Source organism: Sphaerodactylus townsendi, linkage group LG06, assembly GCF_021028975.2.
Source record: "Sphaerodactylus townsendi isolate TG3544 linkage group LG06, MPM_Stown_v2.3, whole genome shotgun sequence".
In the NCBI taxonomy this organism is placed as follows: domain Eukaryota; kingdom Metazoa; phylum Chordata; class Lepidosauria; order Squamata; family Sphaerodactylidae; genus Sphaerodactylus; species Sphaerodactylus townsendi.
In genome coordinates this window covers 99,991,975-100,014,721 of record NC_059430.1, presented here as the reverse complement: position 1 = coordinate 100,014,721, position 22,747 = coordinate 99,991,975, and the positions used below count along the sequence as shown (strand labels likewise).

The following is a 22,747-nucleotide window of genomic DNA, read 5'->3' as shown; positions in this document are numbered from 1 at the left end:
CCGCCAAGGAAGTCCGGGCAGGCAGGCAGGCAGTGGCAAACCCACCTGTGTTTCTGGCCTTCAAAAAGTTGGCTGCAACTTCACAGGACTTTTCACCACCAAGAGATGGTCAAGCAGTGGCATAGCGGGTAAGAGCAGGTGCATTCTCATCTGGAGGAACCGGGTTTGATTCCCGCTCTGCCGTCTGAGCTGTGGAGGCTTATCTGGGGAATTCAGATTAGCCTGTGCACTCTCACACACGCCAGCTTGGTGATCTTGGGCTAGTCACAGCTTCTCGGAGCTCTCTCAGCCCCACCTACCTCACAGGGTGTTTGTTGTGAGGGGGGAAGGGCAAGGAGATTGTAAGCCCCTTTGAGTCTCCTACAGGAGAGAAAAGGGGGATATAAATCCAAACTCCTCCTCCTCCTCCTCCTCCTCCTCCTCCTCCTCCTCCTCCTCCTCCTCCTTCTTTTTCTTCTTCTTCTTCTTCTATTGGCAAGACTTCAGAATAAAATAGGCAGGAGAGAGGACTCAATGGGGAGGCATTTGACGAAGGAGTGCTGACAGGGGCAATTTAACAGAGGAATAGGACAGCAGCAGTGCAAATGAGGCATTGACTATAAGCCAATAAAGTCTTTTCAGAGAGTCTCTTAAAAGATTGAAAGGTATCCTTGAAAACATTAAGTGCTAAGATCATTTGTTTCCAGATTTCCCACATCATACAACATATGTGCTTCTTAGCTAGTTGGGAGTGGCGGAGATTCCAGATGAGTGCTCTTTCAAATCCAGGTTTGTTACTGTAGAATGTGTGAAAAGGCCACTTCAGACACTAGCTGAAAGAGATGAAACACAAAGAACCTTCCAGTACTGGCACTTAAAGATGATTTAATGGATTGGTAGAATTAGAAAGGATTTATTACAGCTTGTCAGCCAATTAAAGAGTATTTAATCATCTGCCTTTTAACATATTAATCAACATAATTTAAGACAATTGGCATATTGCCCATAGAAGTTTTTTCTGAGGTAGAAGATAATGTAAGATCATTTGAACTTTAATAAACAACAACAGCTTCTTAGAAGGGAAAAAAACCACTTTTAATGTTCCATATTATGGTCAACACTCCAGAATCGAAAGGGCCTCCAAAATAAACAAGGAGTGTCCACAAGTAGCAACTTTCCCAGATATAATCAAAATCTCCCCCTTCAATCCATGAACAAGAGTTTTAATTACTTACGAATTAAAGCTTACAACCCCTTTTTTTAAAAAAGGCCATCTAGCAACTGTGTGTGTACATGGTTGTATGTGACTTAGTGTATATTTCTCACCATCTTTTGTACTTGTGTGGTTGGCTGCCTTGAAAACGGAGCACTTCAGAAGGTTTATTTCAGTGGCTGTTTTATAGGCAGTTGCCTTACCAGAGACCACACTAGACGTTCCTGCCAGTTGTATGTTATGTTACCTCATAGAGTTTAAAAAAAATAAATCCAAAGCAGTCTTGGTCAACTGTGAATCTGAATGGGGGTTTGGAGCTGCTTTTTCCTCCAGCCCCATTTTTGCACAACACCTGTCCTTCCCTGCAAAAGGCTGCTTTAGTATTCCCTAGCTTAAGCAATTCTAGACTGGATCCTGGATCCTGCAGAACTGACCCATTGGCAAGATGCTTGTGTCAGGAAAGGTTTCTTCCTGTGGATGGAAAGCATGTATTATTATATCCCACTTTTCCCCACAGTGGGGACTCAAGGGGGGTTACATCATTCTTGTCTCAAGAACATAAGAAGTAGCCTGCTGGATCAGACCAGAGTCCATCTAGTCCAGCACTCTGCTACTCGCAGTGGCCCAACAGTGCCTTTGGGAGCTCAAATGTGAACGCAATGGCCTTCTGCGGCTGTTGCTCCCGATCACCTGGTCTGTTAAGGCATTTGCAATCTCAGATCAGGGAGGATCAAGATTGGTAGCCATAAATCGACTTCTCCTCCATAAATCTGTCCAAGCCCCTTTTAAAGCTATCCAGGTTAGTGGCCATCACCACCTCCTGTGGCAGCATATTCCAAACACCAATCACGTGTTGCATGAAGAAATGTTTCCTTGTATTACGTCTCCATTTCATCCTCACAACCTTGTCTCCATTTTATCCTTACAACCTTGCCATAGCAGAGTCGGGATTCAAACCTGAATCTCGAAGATCCTAGTCCAACATTCCAACTGCTACTCTCTGTTGGCTGTTCCCAGAAAACTGGGACCCATCTTCTGCCGGCCAGGAACTTACTAACTGAAGAAGGCTTTTAAAGTAATTCTGTCTAAAATAAACACATGCAAACAGGAGCTACATCTGTGAAATGGAAGGGCTTTTGGTGAACGCCATCAAAGAACCAGCCAGACAAAGACCTCACACTCGGCTCCTCCTGCTGACCTTGTGGCACTTACATCTGAAATATTTTTTGGAGCGGGGAGACAGCTGCTTTAGAAACCGTGTGTGCGGACCAGATGGGAAATCAGATTTGTGGGCCGGAGAGGCCGCCTGTGGGGCACATGTTTCATTCCTTTTTTCCCCATTACTATTTCTAGTCAAATAGGTTTTGAAGGGTTTTGCCCACAGAAACCTGCGAAGTCTGTTTGGCTAGAGGTGATGAGTTTTCACAATCAGCAGTGGAGGTGCTCATTATCAGGATAGATCTAAACATCATTTCTTTAGGCACAGGGCAAATTGTAGCACTTTCCCTTCTATCCCAGTCTTATTCCATTGATCTGAACCATATCATAATTTGGGGGAGGGGCAGAAAAACAATATTTTGTCTGAAATGATGAAAATTGAACCTAGCAAATCTGAAGTGGTCCCACAGAACCTTGGCGAAGTGTATCCATTCCTCCTCCTCCCATCCATACACATACACTTATGATATGTCTTAACCCCTTTTAATGGTATGTTTTCTAATGCTGCGGTCTGATTTTATTGGATTGTTTTATGTGTTATGCCCTGACCTGGATAGCTCAGACTAGCCTGATCTCATCAGATCTCAGAATCTAAGCAGGGTCGACCCTGGGAAGTATGTGGATGGGACACCTCCTGGGAATACCATGGCTGTGATACGGTGGCAAACCACTTCCGAACGTGTCTTGCCTTGAAACCACCCCCAGAGGTCACCATAAACCAGATGAGACTTGACAATAAGAAATTGTTTTATACTGTTATTTTAGTTTTTTGTAGTCTGCCTTGACTCTCAGTGAGAAAGGCAGACTATCAATAAACAAAATAAGTAAATATACCCATCCATATAAGGGACCTTTCTTTGCATACCAGCCCTTTGCACAGATGCCTCGGGGAAGGTCTCCTGTAGACAAGCTGATGGTTTCCCACCTACTATTCCTATGAACTAATCAAGGCCAAGTTGTTTTCTTTGCTTGTTAACTGATGTCTGTTTCCAATTCGGTGTTCCCAGACAGCTGTTCCCCCGGGGTCTGCCCGATGAATTCACCCTGGTGATCACTTTACTCCTGAAGAAACAGACGACCAAAGAGAACTGGTATCTTTTCCAAGTCACCGACCATCAGGGATACCCCCAGGTACACCCAACTAGCCCCACCCCATTCCTTGCATGGCCTCAAGACTGCTTTTGTTCTACTGCTCTTTCCAAAGAAGGCAGTCGACCCCAAGTTGCTGCCTGCTTCCTCTCTTGCCCGCCTCTGGGCTTAACTGGTTAAAAGCTCACATTGGGCCATTAACATCTGCTGTGTGGCCTTGATTTGGACTTGTTCCTGTGATTTTGCCCTTGGAGGCGCCTCGACATCTCCTGGCCATACTCACTGCTACCACCTCTTCCAACATCTGGATGAGGAAATCATCATGGTTGCCACAGGTTTTTATCAGGTTCTGCTCCAGTGATAGGCTGATACCAGCACAGGCTAAAGTGTCACCTCTTCTGTTTCTTTGTGTCAGGAGGGGAAGAAGCTGAAACAAATAGGCAGACTCATTTTCTCCTAACAGGGCCATGGTGGTGAACCTTTGGCACTCCAGATGTTATGGACTACAATTCCCATCAGCCCCTGCTGACAGGGGCTGATGGGAATTGTAGTCCATAACATCTGGAGTGCCAAAGGTTCGCCACCACTGTTTAGGGCAATGTTTCCTGATATAACAAAAAGCCCTGGCCATGGTGGGAGGTGGCCATAGAGCCCTGTAGTTGAAAGGGGTTGCATAGGCCATCTTGTCCAGAGGTCTTCATCTTTTCCAGACCCTGGTAAGTGTCATAAACTTGCAGCAAGATTATGGAGACCCTATAGGGTTTACAAGGCAAGAGATTAACATTGCCTGCCTCCTGTCCAAGTACAAACCAAGGCCAACCCTGCTTTGAAAACTGAGGAAATCAGGCTAGCCTGGGTTATTCCCAATAGGGTCCAGACCCCGGACATACTTTTAATTTCCAGTTACTATAGAGGACTCATTACACATGTGGCACCTCAGTTACATGACAACAGAATCACCCAATCGGAAAGGAGAAACTTGCTTTGGTGAAAAAAGGGATTCTCTCTACCACTGAGAGTCCTTGCTTGGTGGCTTCCGTTAACATGCACATAAAAAGAGGCAGGCGATGCGCCCCCTTGTTCCCTATAGAAGCATGCCAGAAACATGTCTTTCCAAGTAGGAGCAAAAAAAAAAAAAGGTAGTTTCATAGGGTGCTCGTGACCTAGCAGGCAGGGCTCTGAGTCTCACCTGAGTGCACTGATCTGTGGGTTGAAGACCACTGATCTAGCTTAACTCCCCTGAATGATGCAGGAATCAATATCCAGCAGGTGCCTGTTCAGGCTTTGCTTGACAGCCTCCATTGAGAGGAACCCAATCCACACCATAGTTGCCAGTATGCTTTTCTCCATCAGAAAGCTTCTCCTAACTCACCTGAAATCTCTACTTCTTCTGTATGTTAAGTTTAATCTTGCCCTGTGATATGCCAGAGAATAATTCTTTGTCCTGTAGGGACAGTCTTCTGCCCCACTGGCCTGGACCAGTTCAGAGGCTACCTCAGACAAGTTTCAACGGTTCCACTCTTAATTTATCTGCTGCCACAGTCCTGTTCTCACTCTCTCTTTATTTGGTGCCCTATCTTCCTGCCTCTCTGCTTTGCCTCACACTTTTCCTCTCTGCATCTCTCTTTCTAGAAAATTCTCTTAGCGCCGTCTCCTTTCACCTCCTCAGCTCTCCCTGGGAATCAACAGCAAAGAACGAAGCCTGGAGTTCCAAGCCAAGGGCCAAGATGAGGAATTCATCAAGGCGGTCTTTGCCGGCAAAGGAATCTCTTCTCTTTTTGACTTGAAGTGGCATAAGATGGCCCTCAGCGTCCAAAACCAGGTGGTTTCGGTCCATGTGGACTGCAGTTATATCTTATCCAAACCGCTGCCACCCCGCCGGCAGTTGGTCAGCGAAGGAAACGCATTTGTTGGACTGGATGCTGTTCAAGGCGCTCCTGTCTCAGTGAGTCATGGTGGGATTGTGCAAATGATCTGGGACAGGCTCATGTTTCTTCAACCGTGGCTCTTCAGACTTCTCTTGAAGAAGGGGCTGGTTTAATGAAACTTCATGGCCTACATCACTTTCCCACTACAGTTTGGCCAACCTCTCTCCTCCTGAACAGCTGTGTATATTTGCAGCATGGGATGTGTAAATGTTCCTGGTCTCCCTGGGGAATGTCTCTAGCATTTTCTGCTTCACTCAGCATTTCCTAGATGTTTGGGAAGGCTCCAAATTTGCACTGAGGGTTGGCTGTAGTTGTGGAATCTGGTGACAGCTTAGTGTTGTGTGGCACACACAATACCACCCCTCAGGAATTTCCTTAGATTTTTCCCAAACTCATCTGCTAAAAATTCACCAGCATCTCACCCAAGGAGGTACCTCCTGAACTTTTCCACTCTAGAGTCAGTTCAGCAGCAACCCTTCTTGTGGTCAACGTCAGAAAAGAAATGTTTATCTCTGAAAAGAGGTTGTCAGTGAGGTCACCAAAGCAGTACCTTTCAAGCCAGTGGTAAAATAAAGTGACGCTGACCTGGGGCTTACTTTCCCCCCCTGTTTTGTATTCTTTTTCTGCGGCCAAGTTATAGCTGACTTATGGCAACCTGGTAGAGTTTTGAAGGTAAGAAGCATTCAGAGGTGGTTTGCCATTGCCCAGCTCCACATCACGACCCTTAGTGGTTTCTCTACCAACCGGGGCCAACCCTGCATAGTTTTTGAGATCTGACGAGATCAGGCTGGCCTGGGCTATCCAGGTCAGGCTGGCATAGTCTGTTCCAAATACCCAAGAATCCTAGTAGTTCTGCCATGGTTGTTGACATGTAGAAAGCAAGAGTGGATTCCAAAGGACCTTGTAACAGTTACAGCATGATTGTTTCTGCGCAAAGTGATTCCAATTCAATGCTTAGGAAGCCATCAAGTGATTTTCTGGAAAGGTTGCCAGTCTCCAGATAGAGCCTAGAGATCTCTCATCTCTCAGACAACAGAAATCACTTCCCCTGGGGGGGAAATGGTTGCTCTGGAGCATGGAGTCTATGGCATTATATCCTGCTGAGGTCCCTCACCAAACCCCACTTTTCCCAGGCCACACTCCCAAATCTCCAGGAATTTCACACCCTGGAGTTGACAATCTTATTTTCTGGATCCATCCAAGCTCCCCTGTAGCCAGCATTCTTTGTAAGAATCCCAAGGACCAGTGAGTCGCCTGTGGTATCTGACCCACTTTCTGTCTGCCTGCATTTCTGTCGTATTTAATGACTGTGTGACTCCACTCCCCACCTCACCCTTACCCCCCAATAATGGATAGGGTCCATCTCATTGTCTGTTATGTGCTGCCACTGAGAACAACAGTGGGAGAAAAATTAATTTAAACAACGCTTGAAGGATTTGCACCAGTAAACCACTTCCAAGTACAATCTGGAAGTGACAATGAGTAACTCTAGGAATCACTGGTAACTATATGATAAAATTCGCACCCCCCCCCCCCCCCCCCGCCCCTTCACCTGGCAACCCTAAATGGAAATAAAGCAGCATCCTGGGATGAATTACGCCTACTTAAAAATTACCACACAGAACTGAATAAAGCCTGGATTTGGAACTCAGTTGATGGCAAGTCTTGAATTTCAGTTAGGCCTCTGTTTAGCCTCCTTGTTATGCCTGTGAGGAATTTTGAGATAAATGTGGAGGTTTCAGCTCAAACATAGAGGAAATAAAATAATTTGGATTAAATTTTAGATAAAATTCCTCAGAAGGTGCCTCTCGGTTATCACTGAATTCTGCCCAAAGCAGAATATGAGGCAAATTTGGGCCTGCTATAGACAAACAGCACAGATAAGAATCCTTAGGTGACCCACTTCAGGGCAAGATATGCATTTAATTTTTTTTTGCTTACATTTAAACAAAAAAATCCCTGAAAATAAAGGCTAAGGTCCCCAATTGTTTTGCCATGGCCAGAGGGATTTGTACTCAGAGAGCATAAATTTCTCACCTTCCTCCACCTGAAGCAATACATAATTCCCCCTCCTCCCTAAAGTCTTATATATCTACCATATAGTGCATGACAGCATATATACAAACTAGCACATCAGGGCAACATTTTGTAGTTTAACCTGTTCCTTGCTGAACTAGTTTTCTGTTTGCAGGGACCTTTTTTAACACTTGGAAGCACTAGAAAACATGATCACCCACCTGCAGTCTAATATGTTACAGGGTACCCATTCTGCCACTTTGGGCTCTCAGTGCATTGCACTGGATGGAGGCTAGCTCAAACAAAACATTCCAAAGAATTTTGAAGAAAGTTAAAATTATTTCCGCCAGATTAGTGGAACTCCTTGTGGGGGATTCACATCTTGTTTCAATGGGGATGATAGAACAGCCAGAAGCCTATCCAAGATGGAAGATCAGTTTGTAGAGAAACACAAGAGAATCTGCATGGTTATTAGGCACAAAATTACTGGGGCTTGTATCTTATTACTCCATTCAACAGCATTTGAAGCCTTCTTTCAGCCTAAGGAGCCAACAGAAGAGCCACGTAAAATGGAGGAAGGCTCCTTAGGTTGGAGAGTGGCTTCAAACTGTGCTGAGCAGAGCGGGAAGGACTACATGCCAGAATATTTCCAGTAAGTAATTTTGGAACCATTCGAGCTGATCAGCAAATGCATAATTAACTACAAACAGAGCTATTTTGGTAAGAGTGCATTTTGTAATAAATCAAGCAGCTTTCAATAATCTGCTTTGCCCCAAAAGCTTGGAAGTTTCACTTAGACACGGAATTCCAAAATTATGTCTTCATAAGGGTTACTGCTACCCTCACCTTTTGAATTTGCCTGAGCCTTTGGTTTATTAATTTTTTTCCCACATTCAAGGCTGAAGTGTAGGTTGAGGTGAGCCCCAAATCAGGGGCATCTGACATGCCTCTTTCTTTAAACAATATCCAATAGTGTATAGCGAATAAGTTCCAAAACACAAAGATATATCTGGCTAATACACAAGCCTCAATATAAAGTGCACAGTGCATTTATTGTGCTAGTGTGATTTCTAAACATCCACTTGTCACTATGCCTAACAGACTACTACTATATACCATTGCCTAATTCTAACACACTACAAATACTTATTACCAAACATACAACTCTTACTCATAACATACAATTAAGACATACAATTAAATATACAAACATACAAGAAACCATTAAGAATGTAGAAGTTGGGGGTGTTAGCCCTTAACTCATCAGATTATGTAGTCCAATTATATTAGCTTTCTCCTCTTCTTGGACCATGAAACCAAAACAACTCAATTGTCCATAACCAAATTCCAATTAGGTACAAGTCTTGGAGGCCATCCAAAAAGAAGGTTTCTCTCTTCTTTCTGTCTAAGTGTCTAAAACGGGTTCTGCGGTATCATCCTACATTTTCCAAAAAGCAATCTTCTTCAGACAACTCTCAGCATAAGGTAGTCAATCATTTGATAAGGGTATCATAAGCTGTTAAGCTGCCTGTCTCTCTTGACATCAGTCCAAGTTACCGGTAATGTCTTTCCTTCTTTCCAGAATATGCATCAGGATTGGCAGTGTAGGGAGTCAGTGTGGCAGGAATAAGCCAGCCCAGATAGTTTATAGAAGGAGCCCCTTGCAATTATTTATCATCATGGATATTGGGGTTGTTGTTAAATAAGAATAAATCTCAACCTTCCCTTTCATCTATGGCATCTGTGGTCTGGGAGCCTAAGCCCTTACCTAACTAGGGTTGCCAATTCTGTGTTGGAAAATTTCTGGAGATTTAGGGGTAGAGCCAGGAAGGCAGGGTTTGGGGAGACAAGGGATTTAAGCAGGGTATAATGCCATTAAGTCCACCCTCCAAAGCAGTCGTTTTCTCTAGAGGAACTGAACTCTTGTAGTTTGGAGACTGGTTGTAAAACCACATCTCTAGACTCCACTTGAAGGTTGACCGTGCTAACTACGGAGGCCATCAGAAATGACAGCCAAGGGGCAGAGATGGGCAGATGGGAGTTGGATGCTGACAAAATTACCTTATCAGAGAGCTATGAGGGAGTTGGGGTTTATTCAGAAGTGGTTGAGACATTGGTTTTGGGGAAGGGCCTACAAAATATGTTAAGTAACAGGGTGGGGGGGAAGGGAGGATTGAGAAAAGTTTGTCTGGATTACTTCAAAGGTTTGCAATGCTATCCGAATGGCTGAAGCTTCTGCCCCAGGACAGACCTCTAGAGTCTGGTCCCAAAAGGATGAACAGTTAACTTTTCCCCTTTTAACGCTCTTTGTTTGTTCCAGTTTGACATTCAGCAGCTGCACATTTACTGTGACTCAGCCATGGTGATGCAGGAGGGATGCTGCGAGATCTCCGATAATGGGGTGAGTAATATTAGGGATATGCAGAGCCTCTCCCTTTTGTCTATTTCTACCTTTTCCTTATTGGAGATGCAAAATTCGTATGTTGATCCACAAAAGCAAGGATGTTGTTTTCAGAGTGGATGCCAAGAATGGCAGTGTTTGTTACGCATTTGTCATTATCCACAGTTGTGTTTGTGTTCCCCAGTCAAAACCACAGACAGATGTGAATAGTTATTATACAACACATGCTGTTCTGGATGATCCTGTCCAGTCCTGATTCGGATATAGGCATATACTTAAGAAAACTTGGGCATCTGGTTAGCTTTCCTATATTGCATTTTAATCTCTGGGCAAGAGGTATACCTCCTTTTGGGTATAGTACACAAATTATTACTAGAGAATCTCGCCTCCATATCTTTTTACTAAAACTGAGTTCTTTACACTTTCAGCATGAACTAACTTACGAGAATATGATAGCACCATGAATGTTGTATAGGAGGGCGATTTCTTGAGCCCGTTAATTATTTCTTACCAAAAGTAAGCAAGTTCACAGAAGATGTTCCTGATCAAATCAGTTTCCCATATTTATAAGTTTTCAGATCCCTTTCCCAGTGTCAGCTAGATGTCCTACCTGATAAGGGTGCACTTTCCTGGGTAGTTAATTAACATGTAATTAATTATCTTGTAACTTCAAATGGAGCTAATACACCTCCAATTTGGACTGTAGTTTCTTGTCTGTATTTGGTTGGACATTCTTGCTATTTTCAGATGCTTCTCACACCTGGGCCCAGATACATATTATCCCTAGTTTAAACTGTTTTTAATCTGCTCAAGATCATATCATTTTGTTTGTTTATTGTCCCTTGGCAAGACTATTCTGTTCTGGGTCTCTAGATTCCCTTTTGGGCATGTTTATCTGCGAGACCAGGCCAACCCTGATTCTGGCCTGCAGAAGCACCCCCCATGATGTTTTAGTGAAAGCAAGCAACTGTTCTCCTATATTTCTGGACAGAATTTGTGATGACATGCAGTTGGATTAAGTATGCTCTGTGTTCGCATTCAAAAGTGCAGGCAACAGCACAACTGAATCATTGTAGTGCATTGTATGTTCAATTAATTATGCCAGCCCTTGCACTTTTCAATGGAGCTGATGATAACAGCGAACCTGCAGCCTAGTTGAGATACTGATCTTATTTGTTTATTTTAGTATATTATATTTATACCCCGCTCGTTCCTGGCTGAGGCTGGGCTCAGGGCAATTTACAATAGGATTAAAACCATTTCAATAACATATAACATAAAAGCAGATCTAACGTTTAAAACCTAGCGTTTTTGACAGCATCCTGTACAATAAAATCCCAGCCTGAAAAATCATTGCACCCCTCATCCTAACATTATTTGATTTCTATTTATCAGCAGGGGAAGGGTTAGGGTTAGGGTTGCAGTGCGCCAGGTGAGGCTGGCTTGTAGATGGACCGCACAGACTCATGGGTAACAGTAACTATGCAGTTTTTGCTTCAGAAACAGGAGGTCTGTGGCAAGCCCAATATGTATATGTGCATACCCTCGCTTCTTCCCTACCACAGTAGAATTTACAGTTTAGAGACAAGCCATTATATTTGATAGCTATCAAGGAACTGGTATCTTGTGGACTTGTCCTACAATTACATCACCTTACTTTATTCTACAACAGGGCTTATAGATTGTATGAGTTGTTTTAGTTGCTGTTCATATTAATGTTTTTTTAAGGCATTTCTCATTCTGATAGTCTTTCCCTTAGATCAGGGGTAGGGAACCTGCAGCTCTCCAGATGTTCAGGAACTACAATTCCCATCAGCCTCTGTCAGCATGGCCAATTGGCCATGCTGGTAGGGGCTGATGGGAATTGTAGTTCCTGAACATCTGGAGAGCCGCAGGTTCCCTACCCCTGCCTTAGATCAAGAAATACCACACACGTGTAGAGCTCTTCAGTAACCCTCTGCTCTTGCTTGTTTTCCGAGCAGTCTTTGCCATTCCCCGCACCCCACAGAATTCTTTCATCACTCTTTTCCGCTTCAACAGTGCTTTTCCGAAGCATCTAAAACTCGTCGGGATGTAGAAGTCCTACAGAGCAATGACCTGATAGAGATCAACCCTCAGACCGAAGGCAAGGTCTATACGCGTTGCTTCTGCTTGGAGGAAACTGAAGGAAAGCAGGTAAGAAAAATCCTCACTTCTGGAGGTCTAAGGGTCAGCATACCCCAGCCTTGGCCATGACCAGGCTGAACTCTCTTTAGGCAGGACACCTCATTATGCACCTCATTTCTTCTTCTATGGAAATGGCATAACTGACTTACACTGACCTGCACTGCAGGGTTATATGGACTGCAAGGAGATAATATACATGAAGCTCTTTAGCAGTTAAAAATAGGGCTGCCAGGTCAAGATTGGGAAATTTTTGGAAAGGATGGAGTGTGAAGAGGGGAGGCACTTCAGTGGGGTATAATGTCATAGAGGCTGTCCTTTAATGATGCCATTTGCTCCAGAGGAACTGATCTCTGTAGTCTGGAAAGCAAGATGTGAGCCCATTAGCATCATGAAGATCCACAAAATTTGCAGGGTTGTGATCTGACAAGAGTCTAAGCTCCTTTCCTCAGGTATCTGGTATCTGACAACGGGAGCTTTGACTCTCAAAAGCTTATATCCTGGAAATCTTATTGATCCTAAAGGTGCTCCTGGTCTTGCATCTTGCTGTCCTCCTGCAGACCAGCTTGGCACCCACCTGAAGCCGTCTTCTATAGACTGGAAATGAGTTATTCTAGGAGATCCCCAGGCCCCACCTGGATGTTGGCCACCCTACTCAAAAGTTCTGTGTACATACTGCTGCTTCTTAGTTCTAAACTCTTGAGAAATCCATTCACTCAATCTAAAAGTTTGAGGTGAGGACATGTAGAATTATTGTGCAGTGACTTTGTTATGCACTTACACTGTCAGATGTTTTGGGCTGAAGAGAGAAAGCTGGGCGTACAAATAAGGTACAAGTATTTTGTGGCAATTCCTAAACAACCAGAGCTGTGAAATCAATGCCAAAATGTCTGGCACCTGTTCACACTAGGCTCAATGGAAACATTGCAAGTTTTGGTAAGGCTGAAGGACTTGTCAGATGCCTCCGCAGTCCATCCAACCTTGTAGGTCCATGCTGAAGACCAGCTGTAGATGGAGGCATGGGATTTAGTCCACATACTGCGATCACCATGCATCTTCATCAGCTGAATTTCCATCTCTAGCCTCATTGCTACAAACTTTCATTCTTGGACCATTGGTAGGAGGACCTGAAAGACAGTCTTATAATTTATCTTCACCTCCTACCAAAGCACAGATATTTTGTGTGACTCTGTAGAATCCTCTACAGAATTGATACTACATGCATTCTCATCAGTGCACGTTTCTGGTACACAAAACTGAAATATTTCTCATTTAAGTTGCCCTCAGGTGACCTCTGTTGACATCTTTACCTACTGAATTAAGATCTAGTTCCCAAGGGCACAGGGTGGGTATCAGGATGTTAATTATAAGCTTCCGATTCCATGATGTTTGCCCTACTCTCATCCAACCACTACAGCTAGTTTGACAGAATTAAACAAAACCCTGGATTTTTTAATTAGTTGCTAAAAATGCCCAGGTTTGGGTGTTGGCGAACTTCTAAGGGGGAAGAAATTCCACAGGTGAGGAATGCTGTCAGATCAGATTTGTTGATTTGGTGTGCTGCGAGATCTTTCCTGTTCATTATGGGATCCCTGACTGGATGTAATTATCCATGTGCAGGAAAAGAAGAGGCAGCAACAGAGGCAAAGAATGGCACCAAACAGTTTTGGGGATAGATGAATATTTGTGCAAATTTCCCACAAAAACCTCACCCAAACTGCTGGTTTCTGCCCCAAATTCATGCCGGAGAGATATTCACAGTTGGTGGGTTGGTTTGGATTTCACCGATGGAAATCAAACTTGCTGTTTCCCCTACTGAAGGGAGAGAGTGTGCAGGAGATTGGAATAGAGCGCAAGTCATCTGTTTGCTGTTGTTGCTGGGAATACATTTGCTACTAATTTAGGGTTGTTTCATCGCTGTCAAGGACCCTGCTGAGAAAGGATAAATATCAAAAATGGAGGGGGGGGGGCAGTACGAAGCTTCAGTCCAAGCCATCTTGGAAGTCCACAGCCCTTAGAAATGAAATCTCAGGAGGAAACCACATGGAAAATGAGGAAGCACCCTCAAAGCAGACACCCCCGAGACAAAATGAAAAACATGAATACACACTCTTACTTCTTAATGAATCTCAAATGGATAGCATTCCTCCCCCTGCCAGGCCCTTCTGCCTTTAGTGATTTAGAGCCCCATTGATCCAGGCTGTCTGGAGCAATGTTCAAGCCAAGGCTATTCAAAAGGAGGTTCCCAAAGGGTTGTAATGCAGGCTCTTGTGTATAGAGATTTGTGAGATTCCTGACCCAGAAATGTCTCTAGCCATCAGCTAATTTTTCCACTGTATTTTAAGAGAGGTTCAGCTCCTCAGAAATAACCACGGTGGCTTGAAAAATTCACTTCGGATGAAACTCACCCAAAAAGTATGGATGGGAACCCTCATTTACAGGTGTGATCCCCCCCTTCTGCAGTATCTTTCTAACCTCTTTGTCATTTCCTCAATAATCCCAAGATCTTTTTGTCTACAAGGAACCTACCAGCTTTTTCCTTTACTCCAAGTTTGGTGGCCGCTCTAGTTTTGGACTAGACTTTGCAAAGTCAATGATCTACCTTTTGAGCCATGAAAAGCCCATTCTGTACCCTGAATAAATTAGACAAAGTGTGGAGACTTGCATAAATAAATGACATTTGCTGTCATTTGTTTCTGCTTTTGCTAGATTAAAAGGGTCTTGGGAGAAATTATGTTTATAATCTGTTGGTCCCTCCTCCCACACGTGGTTGCTTCTGAGATTTCATCAGATTTCATCGGCATGATTTTAAATTTATTTTCCTTGCCCTAAAAGGCTAGAAACCCTCAACTGGATGGTCAGGATGTGTTTGATCTTATCTGCTCTCAGATGTTAAGCAAGATCAGCCTTGGTTGGGAGACCAACAAGGAAGTCCAAGGTTGCTACGCAGAGGGAGGCAATGGAAAAGCACCTCTGTTCATCTATTGCTTTGAAAATCCTACAGGGTCAACTTGAGGGCACTTTCCATCACTATAGAGAGCTAGAAATCAGATAGGGATCACTGTACATAGCTGTACAACACTCAACAACAGCAATCCCCCCCCTTCTGTAAAGTAGTACAGTCCCAAACTCCATTCATCCAACCCACTAGTTCTACCAGTACAAGAGTTCTGGAGTGGTCTTTTTTAGGTTTTTCATCACCCAGTCAGTCAATCAATCAATCTTTATCAGCATAGACCAGCATAAGGCAAATAAATTCTTAATCTATTCCCCTTTATCTGCTAATTCTGAGATACTGGAGGGTGCTTAAAAGGTCACTGAGGAAAGTTATTTACTTAAGAAGGGTATTTGTTATGAGTCAGTAAAACCCTCTGCAATTAGCAGTGCTAGTTAATTCAAACACTGTCAATTCACGGATGCTGAAATGAATACAACAAGTTGGGTTAGGTGCAAAGGTTACAGGTGTTTCTCTTGTGTATCAGGAAATAATTGATTCCTCATTTATTTCTTTGAACCCCGTCTGCAAACATAGTAGCCTCACATAGCAAGATAGACAGTCTACAGCCCTGGCACTCAAGCTGCATTCAGATGGTGGACTTAACCATGGCTAAATTAAAATCTGTTGCTGGCCTTTTGTGCACACTTCACTTCCCCTGCTGACCCCTTGCACAGAGCACAGTGAAGAAATCCCAGGTAGAAAATAAACTCTGCCACTACTACCTCCTCAATCAGGATTTGAAACCAGGTTATAATCCGTGTTTGGAATCCCATAGGAATCCCATAGGTGCTTAATGCAGATAAGTGCCTGCATTTGTATGTCATAGGTGACCAGTGATGGTTTCTAACTAAGCTACTTCCATTGGCTTCAACATGGGAAAAGAGAGAGGGGGACGTTCTAATCCATGACAAAGCTGGATCTGTACACATTTTAACTTAACCATTTTTGATGTCTAAGCATGGCTTCAACCTTGCTGTCTTATCTTCTAGTTCTTCAATATGGGGAATTAATTTTGCAACTTTATTTGGCATTTAAAGTAGGACTACATGCCTGCAATCTCAGGAGCGCTATCCAAGAGTCTACCACTCCATTCAGTGTAATGTGTTAATTAGTTCTAGTGAGACTTGGCTTGAACAAATCCCTGATAGTGGGTGTTACTTTCCACCTCTTATGTGGTGGTGGCAGAGGAAAGAGCCATCAGATTGCAACTGACATATGTAGGGTTTTTCGGGCAAAGGACTAACAGATGGTTCTGGTGGGTTTTCCGGGCTGTGTCACCGTGGTCTGGTGGATTTTGTTCCTAACATTTCGCCTGCATCTGTGGCTGGCATCTTCAGAGGTGTATCACAGAGGGAAGTCTGTTACACACTGTGTCCAGAAAGAAGGAAATGTTTGGGGTATATATTGTTCATGTCCCAGGGTGGGGAACCAATCAGTCAGTGTTTGGGTGGAACTTGTTATGCAAAGATGTGATTGATAGTATTGTACTGTGGGTGGGGCTTATCAGTCCAGTGAGTGATTTACCTTTTCATGCCCTGCTGCATCAGCAGTATTAGTGAATGCAAATCCTGTGTTCGGGTGCAGTCCATTGTTCATGAACTTAGCATGCCTTGGGATTTGCTCTTTGTGTTTTTATGTACTGGTAGCCAAGCTTTGCTAATTTTCAAAGTCTCTTCTTTCCTGTTGAAATTGTCTTGGGGTTTGTGAATTTCAATGGCCTCCCTGTGCAGTCTGACAAAGTAACCTTCTGAATTGTCCAGAATTTCAATGTTTTCAAATAAAATGTTATGTTCAGTTTTGTTTAAGAAATGTTCTGCAACTGCAGATTTTTCAGGATTGTTAAGCCTACAGTGTCTTTTGTGCTCCTTAATATGAGTTTGAATGCTGCGTTTTGTGGTTTCTATATAGACCTTTCCACAGCTGCAGGGTATGTGATAGACTCCTGCAGAAGTGAGGGGGTCTCTCTTGTCCTTTGCTGAGCGTAGCATCTGCTGTATTTTCCTGGTAGGGTTGAAGATGGTTTGTAGGTTATGTTTCTTCATCAGTTTCCCTATTTGATTAGTGATTCCCTTGATGTATTGTAGAAATATTTTTCCTGTGGTGAACTGTTTCTCCTCAGTCCTCTGGGTTTTTCTTGGTCTTAAAGCTCTTCTGATTTCTGTTGTAGAGTAGTCATTAACTGCAGAGCCCAGTCTAGATGATTGATTTCATCAGGGAGGAGGTGAGGTTCACAAATTCATTTTGCACAATCTGTCAGAGTTTTGATTATGTCCCTTTTCTGTTGTGGATGGTGATTGGAGTTTTTATATCGATACTGGTCTGTGTGTGTCGGCTGTGTGGCCGTGGTCTGGTGGATCTTGTTCCTAACATTTCTTAGTCTCTGGAGCAGCAGAAAACAAGTTTGCTCCCTCACCAACATGACATCCCTTTAAATATCTAAACATGGCTATCATGTCACCTCTTAACCTTCTCTTCACCACACTAAACATACCCAGCTCCCTAAGTCCTTCCTCATAGGGCATGGATACCAGACCTTTTACCATTTTGGTTGTCCTTCTCTGGACCTGTTCCAGCTTGTCAATATCCTTTTTCAATTGCGGAGCTCAGAACTGTACACAATATTCCAATGTCAGTGGGGTTAAAGGTTCTACTAATGGGGTTTTGCACTTCTACGGTTTCCCACTCCTATTCAAACGGGGCTGCTTCTGGCGCAAAGTAAAGCAGGCCTGTTTCAGTAGGACTCTGTATGAAAACAGAGTCCTAAAGAGAAGTGCTGTTTCCATCACATTTAAATCAGGCCCTCCATGCTCTCGTTGAGGAGAACACGACCTCATTCATGCGTCCTCCGGGAAACAGGAAATAAACCTGTCTCTTTTTCCACAAACCTAGAAGATGAATGGTGAAGCCAGGCCAAAAAAGTGAAAGAAAGGCATCTTATCAAGGAGAAATCTTGGCAGGGAGGAGGAGGAGCTGAATCAGGAGACAAAGGGGGAGAGAAGGTGACCCTGCAGGCCAAGTGTATGATATGGTCTTGCAGGGCCAGGGGAAAATAGACATGAAGCAGATCAATCCCACAATGGATAAACTGACCATAACTGCAATTGAGCCAGAAGCAAAGGGGGCCACAAGCAAATGAAGGGGGGGGGGGGCTGTTTAAGATCAACTCCTCTATGGCCCCTTTCACACATGCAAAATAATGCATTTTCAAACCACTTTCACAACTGTTTGCAAGTGGATTTTGCTATTCCTCACAGCTTCAAAGAGCACTGAAAGCAGTGTGCATTATTCTGCATGTGCGGAATGAGCATATGTGGAGAATTTACAGGCGACATGTGCTGGTTTTGCAATACTTGCCTGTTTGCAAAATAAGTGGGGGAGGGGGCTTCATGCCCATAAACAGGGCATATGGAAGTGCATCTGGGCCACCCACATCCACACACTTCCAAGATGCAGCATTTGGCATTTAGAAGTGACACAATCCATTGGTGCTTCTGGGTTGCAGGTCTACTCCAGAAGAAGATAGGAAAGTGAGGAACACTATTCCAGGAATTATGTGACTTATAGTGGTGATATAACTAGGATTGTGGGGATCCGCCACACTTCCAGTGGAAGCTTCATGAAGGCAGAGCCTGGAGGCAGCAATCTGCATGACCAGTGACATTTGCTCTGGATTGACACAGAAGTATCAGCATTGCATTGGGAATACTAGTACTCAGTGGCGTATCTGCCTAGGGACAAGGGGTACCCCTTGTCCCCGGGCGCCACTCTTCTGGTCACGCATGGAGCTAAAATGCGAGGCCCCACGTGACCACAGGAAGTCCCTGTTGTCTCATTTGTTTTTCGCGTGCTCCTGCGACCCCATCCGAGGGCACGCATAAAAACAACAAGCACTCCTCAACCCCACCCTGAACTCCCCCCTCTTCAGAAGAGACTGCAGGCTGTCAGGCTGGGAACCCAGCCAGCAAGGAGCCCTGGGGGAAGGTGGAGCACCTCCGAGGACCTCAGCTCCAATGTCCATGGTGACATGGGCAGGGTTGAGGGCAGTGGGGGTGGAGCCTGGGGGCATTAGGGGTGGAGCTAGGGTGTGGGGGGCAGAGCCTGGGGGGCGTCCTGGAGACAATTTGTCTCCGGGCGCCATTTGCCCCTGGTACGCTTCTGCTAGTACTCTTGAAAAAAACCCTCTATAGTTTCCATAGAGTTTTGGGAGGCGAGTGCTAGAATGTCCCCCAGTGGAAGTGACATCACTCTACTGGAAGTGTAAATCCCCCCTTCTGTTGGCCTGCTTCTATCTTCAAACCAGCTGAGAGTTGATGAGCAGCCCAGTGAATTGGCAGGTAATTGCCCACCAATACCAGGCAGTTGGGAACTCTAGATAGAACTGAGGCCAGCCCCAAATCTCACGCAGCAATTAAGGAGGCATAGCTGTGGCTGTGTAAGTTACTGCAGATTTTTTAAATTCTTAGCATCTTTTGAGTGAAGTTGCCAGGCCTAGGCAGGTAATCTCCCAGAACACTGAGTAACGGAGACTTCTAAGATGTCACTATGTGTGACATCATGACATTCTAGGATTTTCAGCATCTCTCTGGTAAAACCATAGAGCTCTTGAAATTCCTGCAATGTTTGCCTATTCCAAAACAGGAAATTAAATCCAATTGTCAATTGCTACCATCTTCCCCTCCTCCTCTTCCACTCTACTAAGCAAGGGCAGAGCATAAGAAGCATAGGAGGTCCTCCACTAGAGTCAGGTAAGTGGCAGTCCTGTTTGGGAACCAACTGCAAGCCAAAATGGAGCCTTCAAATAACAGTAAGAATTGTTCTCAATGCCATCCACAGTGGTGCATGCGTTTGTCATAACACAACTGTTCTAAAAAGATACCATTATCTTCCTGAAGATTGGAGCTGGATACACAAAAGACCTGTGGGGGATGACCATGGATGGTCATATACTGCTGCAGGAATTCAGCCCATTCTTCTTCCCTATCAGTTGTTTAACAATGAATCAGAGCTTGGAGAGGTTCTTTGTCTGTAGAAAAGGGTAATTCATTGCTGCACTGAAGATCTGCTGTCTCCTCTGGTTGCTAGCATCCCTCACAAGGGTAAATGACAAAAGAACCTAGAAGCTATCAGCTGTCTATATGAGGGAGAGAACATGAGGGTGCGGAGGAGAAGAATTTTGTGGACTACAGACTGTAATATGGTTGCTGTTTCTCTGTCCTTTTCCCAGGAAGAGTTGAGGGTTTCTGGGAAGATTGGTGACCAAGGGGAGAAGGTAAGTTGGGCAAAGGAGCATTTATGGATTTTGATATATTAGCAATGCCTAGCTAGGAGGGCATAAGAAGGGTTAGTGTGCAGGGGTCTGATCCAGATCAGCACTAGCACACAGAAGGAGAGCGTCCTTGGCACCATTTTACTGCACATACATGCACAGATGTGCTACTTGCAAGTTTTCCTGTTGGGGTAATCTGTTCTGTGAGACTGTTACAGGTTGGAAAATTGCATAAGGAGGAAGTCTTAAGTTATGGTGTAGTGGTTAAGAGCTGGTGGATTCTAATCTGGAGAACTGGGTTTGATTCCCCGCTCCTCCAGTTGAGTGGCAGAGGCTTAGCTGGTGAACCAGATGCGTTTTCACACTCCTACATTCCTGCTGGGTGACCTTGGGCTAGTCACAGTTCTTTGGAATTCTCTTAACCCCACCTACCTCACAAGGTGCCTGTTGTGGGGAGAGCAAGAGAAAGGAGCTGGTAGGCCACCTTGAGTCTCCTTGCAGGAGAGAAAGGTGGGGTATGAATCCAAACTCCTCCTCCTCCTCCTCTTTGTCTCCATATCTGACTTTTTTTCCAGCCTAAACTTCCCATATGTAATATTGTATAATAATACTGACCTACGTTGCAGGGTTATTTCAGCATCTGTGATATTCTATGAATATTCAAAAATGCTAAGTAGGAAGGGGATAGGATTTGACAGTATAATTACATCTGCAAATTGTTTTACATCTTGGTAAGATTATTTCTAAATTAAACCAAAAATTCAATATATTTTGAAAGTTGAATCCACAGTTTTGAAACGTTCGGACAGGATTTTGAAAAGCATTGGATGTATGCAATGGCAATTGCTGAACTGGCGTAATTAGGCGCATGCATGTTTTAAACTCCAGTTACTGTGACAATATCCATAACTTTGAATGCTTGGGGGTTGGGGGGGTCGGGGGGTTGATAAAGAAAGTAGTCACAGATAAGGGTTCAAAATGTTGCAAACATGATGTTTTCATCTGGATGAATTTCTTGAGGAATTTTTCCCACCTCCCATATGTTCCAAGAGCCACACCAGACTTGCAGGGATTCAGAATCAAAACCCCATGTTTATTCCTGCTTAGAATGTAGTACTTGAAGCTTCATTTGCACTAATCCTTTCCTGGAGAGATCCCCATAAACCGTTCTTCTGACTGCTTCTTTGTATGATCCAGACTTTTAAGCTATCCGTGCCTGAAAGGGTTCAGCAGAAAGAGCAACTCTACGCTCTGGTACTCATATGCGGAATCACACCATCCATTCTATAGGACTTTTCTACATGAGTTGTTTACAACTAATCTGGCTGCCAAATGCTACATTTTTCTTTGAATTCTGCACTTTCCCCCTTTATTTTGATTTAGAAACCTTTTTCCTTCACTTTTCCTCCATTTCCTTCTATTTCAATGGTTTTTTAATCCATTTCCAAGCCAGCTTCCTTTGAGCATGCGATCATGTTGAAATGGTCTGTATTTCTCTGTTCCTCTAAACATCTGACCTTTATCCACATCATTCATTTTTGAAAGGAATGCTTATTTTTTCTCTCTCTTTGTCATATTGTATATCATGAACTAGTGATGTAACACTGAGGCAGAGATAAGAAACAGGTGAATTTGGATCAGCTTTATTAATTTCACCTAGAGCATACAATGTTAACATTCAGGCACAGATAGAAAGAAGCTGGCCTGTTATATCAGCTTTGTTAATTTCATATGGAACGAGTGATATAATGTTAAGGTGAAGATACACTGTGGTCCATTCTACACAGCACAAAAATAAACATCTGTAGGATGTCCTTAAAAGAGGCGACTGCCTCTTTTTACTCAGCAGACTCCAAATAAGACACCCAGAATATGTCTTAAAAAGCGGCAGCTTCTGGGTGCTTTCCAGACAGCAAAGACGTCAGAAAAGAAAAGAGGCTGATTCCCATGTAATTGTTTTGCTCTCTGGTCAGTTTCATCCTGAGTTTGCCCCTGACATTTTGTGTGGAGCTGAAGGGATTCTCCCTGCTGCCATTTGCTGAAGGTTGCCCCAGGACGTTTGCTCTGCAGGGTCTGATCCTGGGCACCTTTTCAGCCTGAAAAGTACATTGTTTTACACAGCTGGCCCTCCAATTCTGGCATATATAGTTTTCCTGTATATTGGAACCTTCAGCAAATGGTGGCAGGGAGAATCCCTTCAGCTGCACGCAAAATGTTGAGTTTTGCAGGCAGCTTAGGGAGAAAAGGTGCACTTTGAAGCATTTTTTTAATTCAAAAAAGACACCTTGAGCAGAAATAAGGCATCCTAAGGACGTCTTGAGGAAAAGGCTGTAGTTAATGCCTTCCCAGGAAACTTTTTTTGTGCGTGCATGCATGTGTCTCTCTCCTTCCCCCCCCCCTCCCCCAGGAAGTTTTATTTCAACTGTGCGGAATGGACCGGTGTCAGCAGTTAGGAGCTAGTGAAATTGACAAGGGA

At 43.9% G+C, this 22,747-nt stretch overlaps 1 protein-coding gene across 1 annotated transcript in view; it reads left to right on the top strand.

The window, feature by feature from the left end:
* COL16A1 (collagen type XVI alpha 1 chain) overlaps positions 1 to 22,747 on the top strand; it is a 156,694-nt gene that overhangs the window by 40,126 nt on the left and 93,821 nt on the right. Inside the window, exons 5-9 of the mRNA XM_048501613.1 lie at positions 3,418 to 3,541; positions 5,169 to 5,444; positions 9,764 to 9,844; positions 11,885 to 12,019; positions 20,230 to 20,274. Coding sequence (XP_048357570.1) covers positions 3,418 to 3,541; positions 5,169 to 5,444; positions 9,764 to 9,844; positions 11,885 to 12,019; positions 20,230 to 20,274 — 661 coding nt within the window. The remainder of the gene's footprint in view (positions 1 to 3,417; positions 3,542 to 5,168; positions 5,445 to 9,763; positions 9,845 to 11,884; positions 12,020 to 20,229; positions 20,275 to 22,747) is intronic.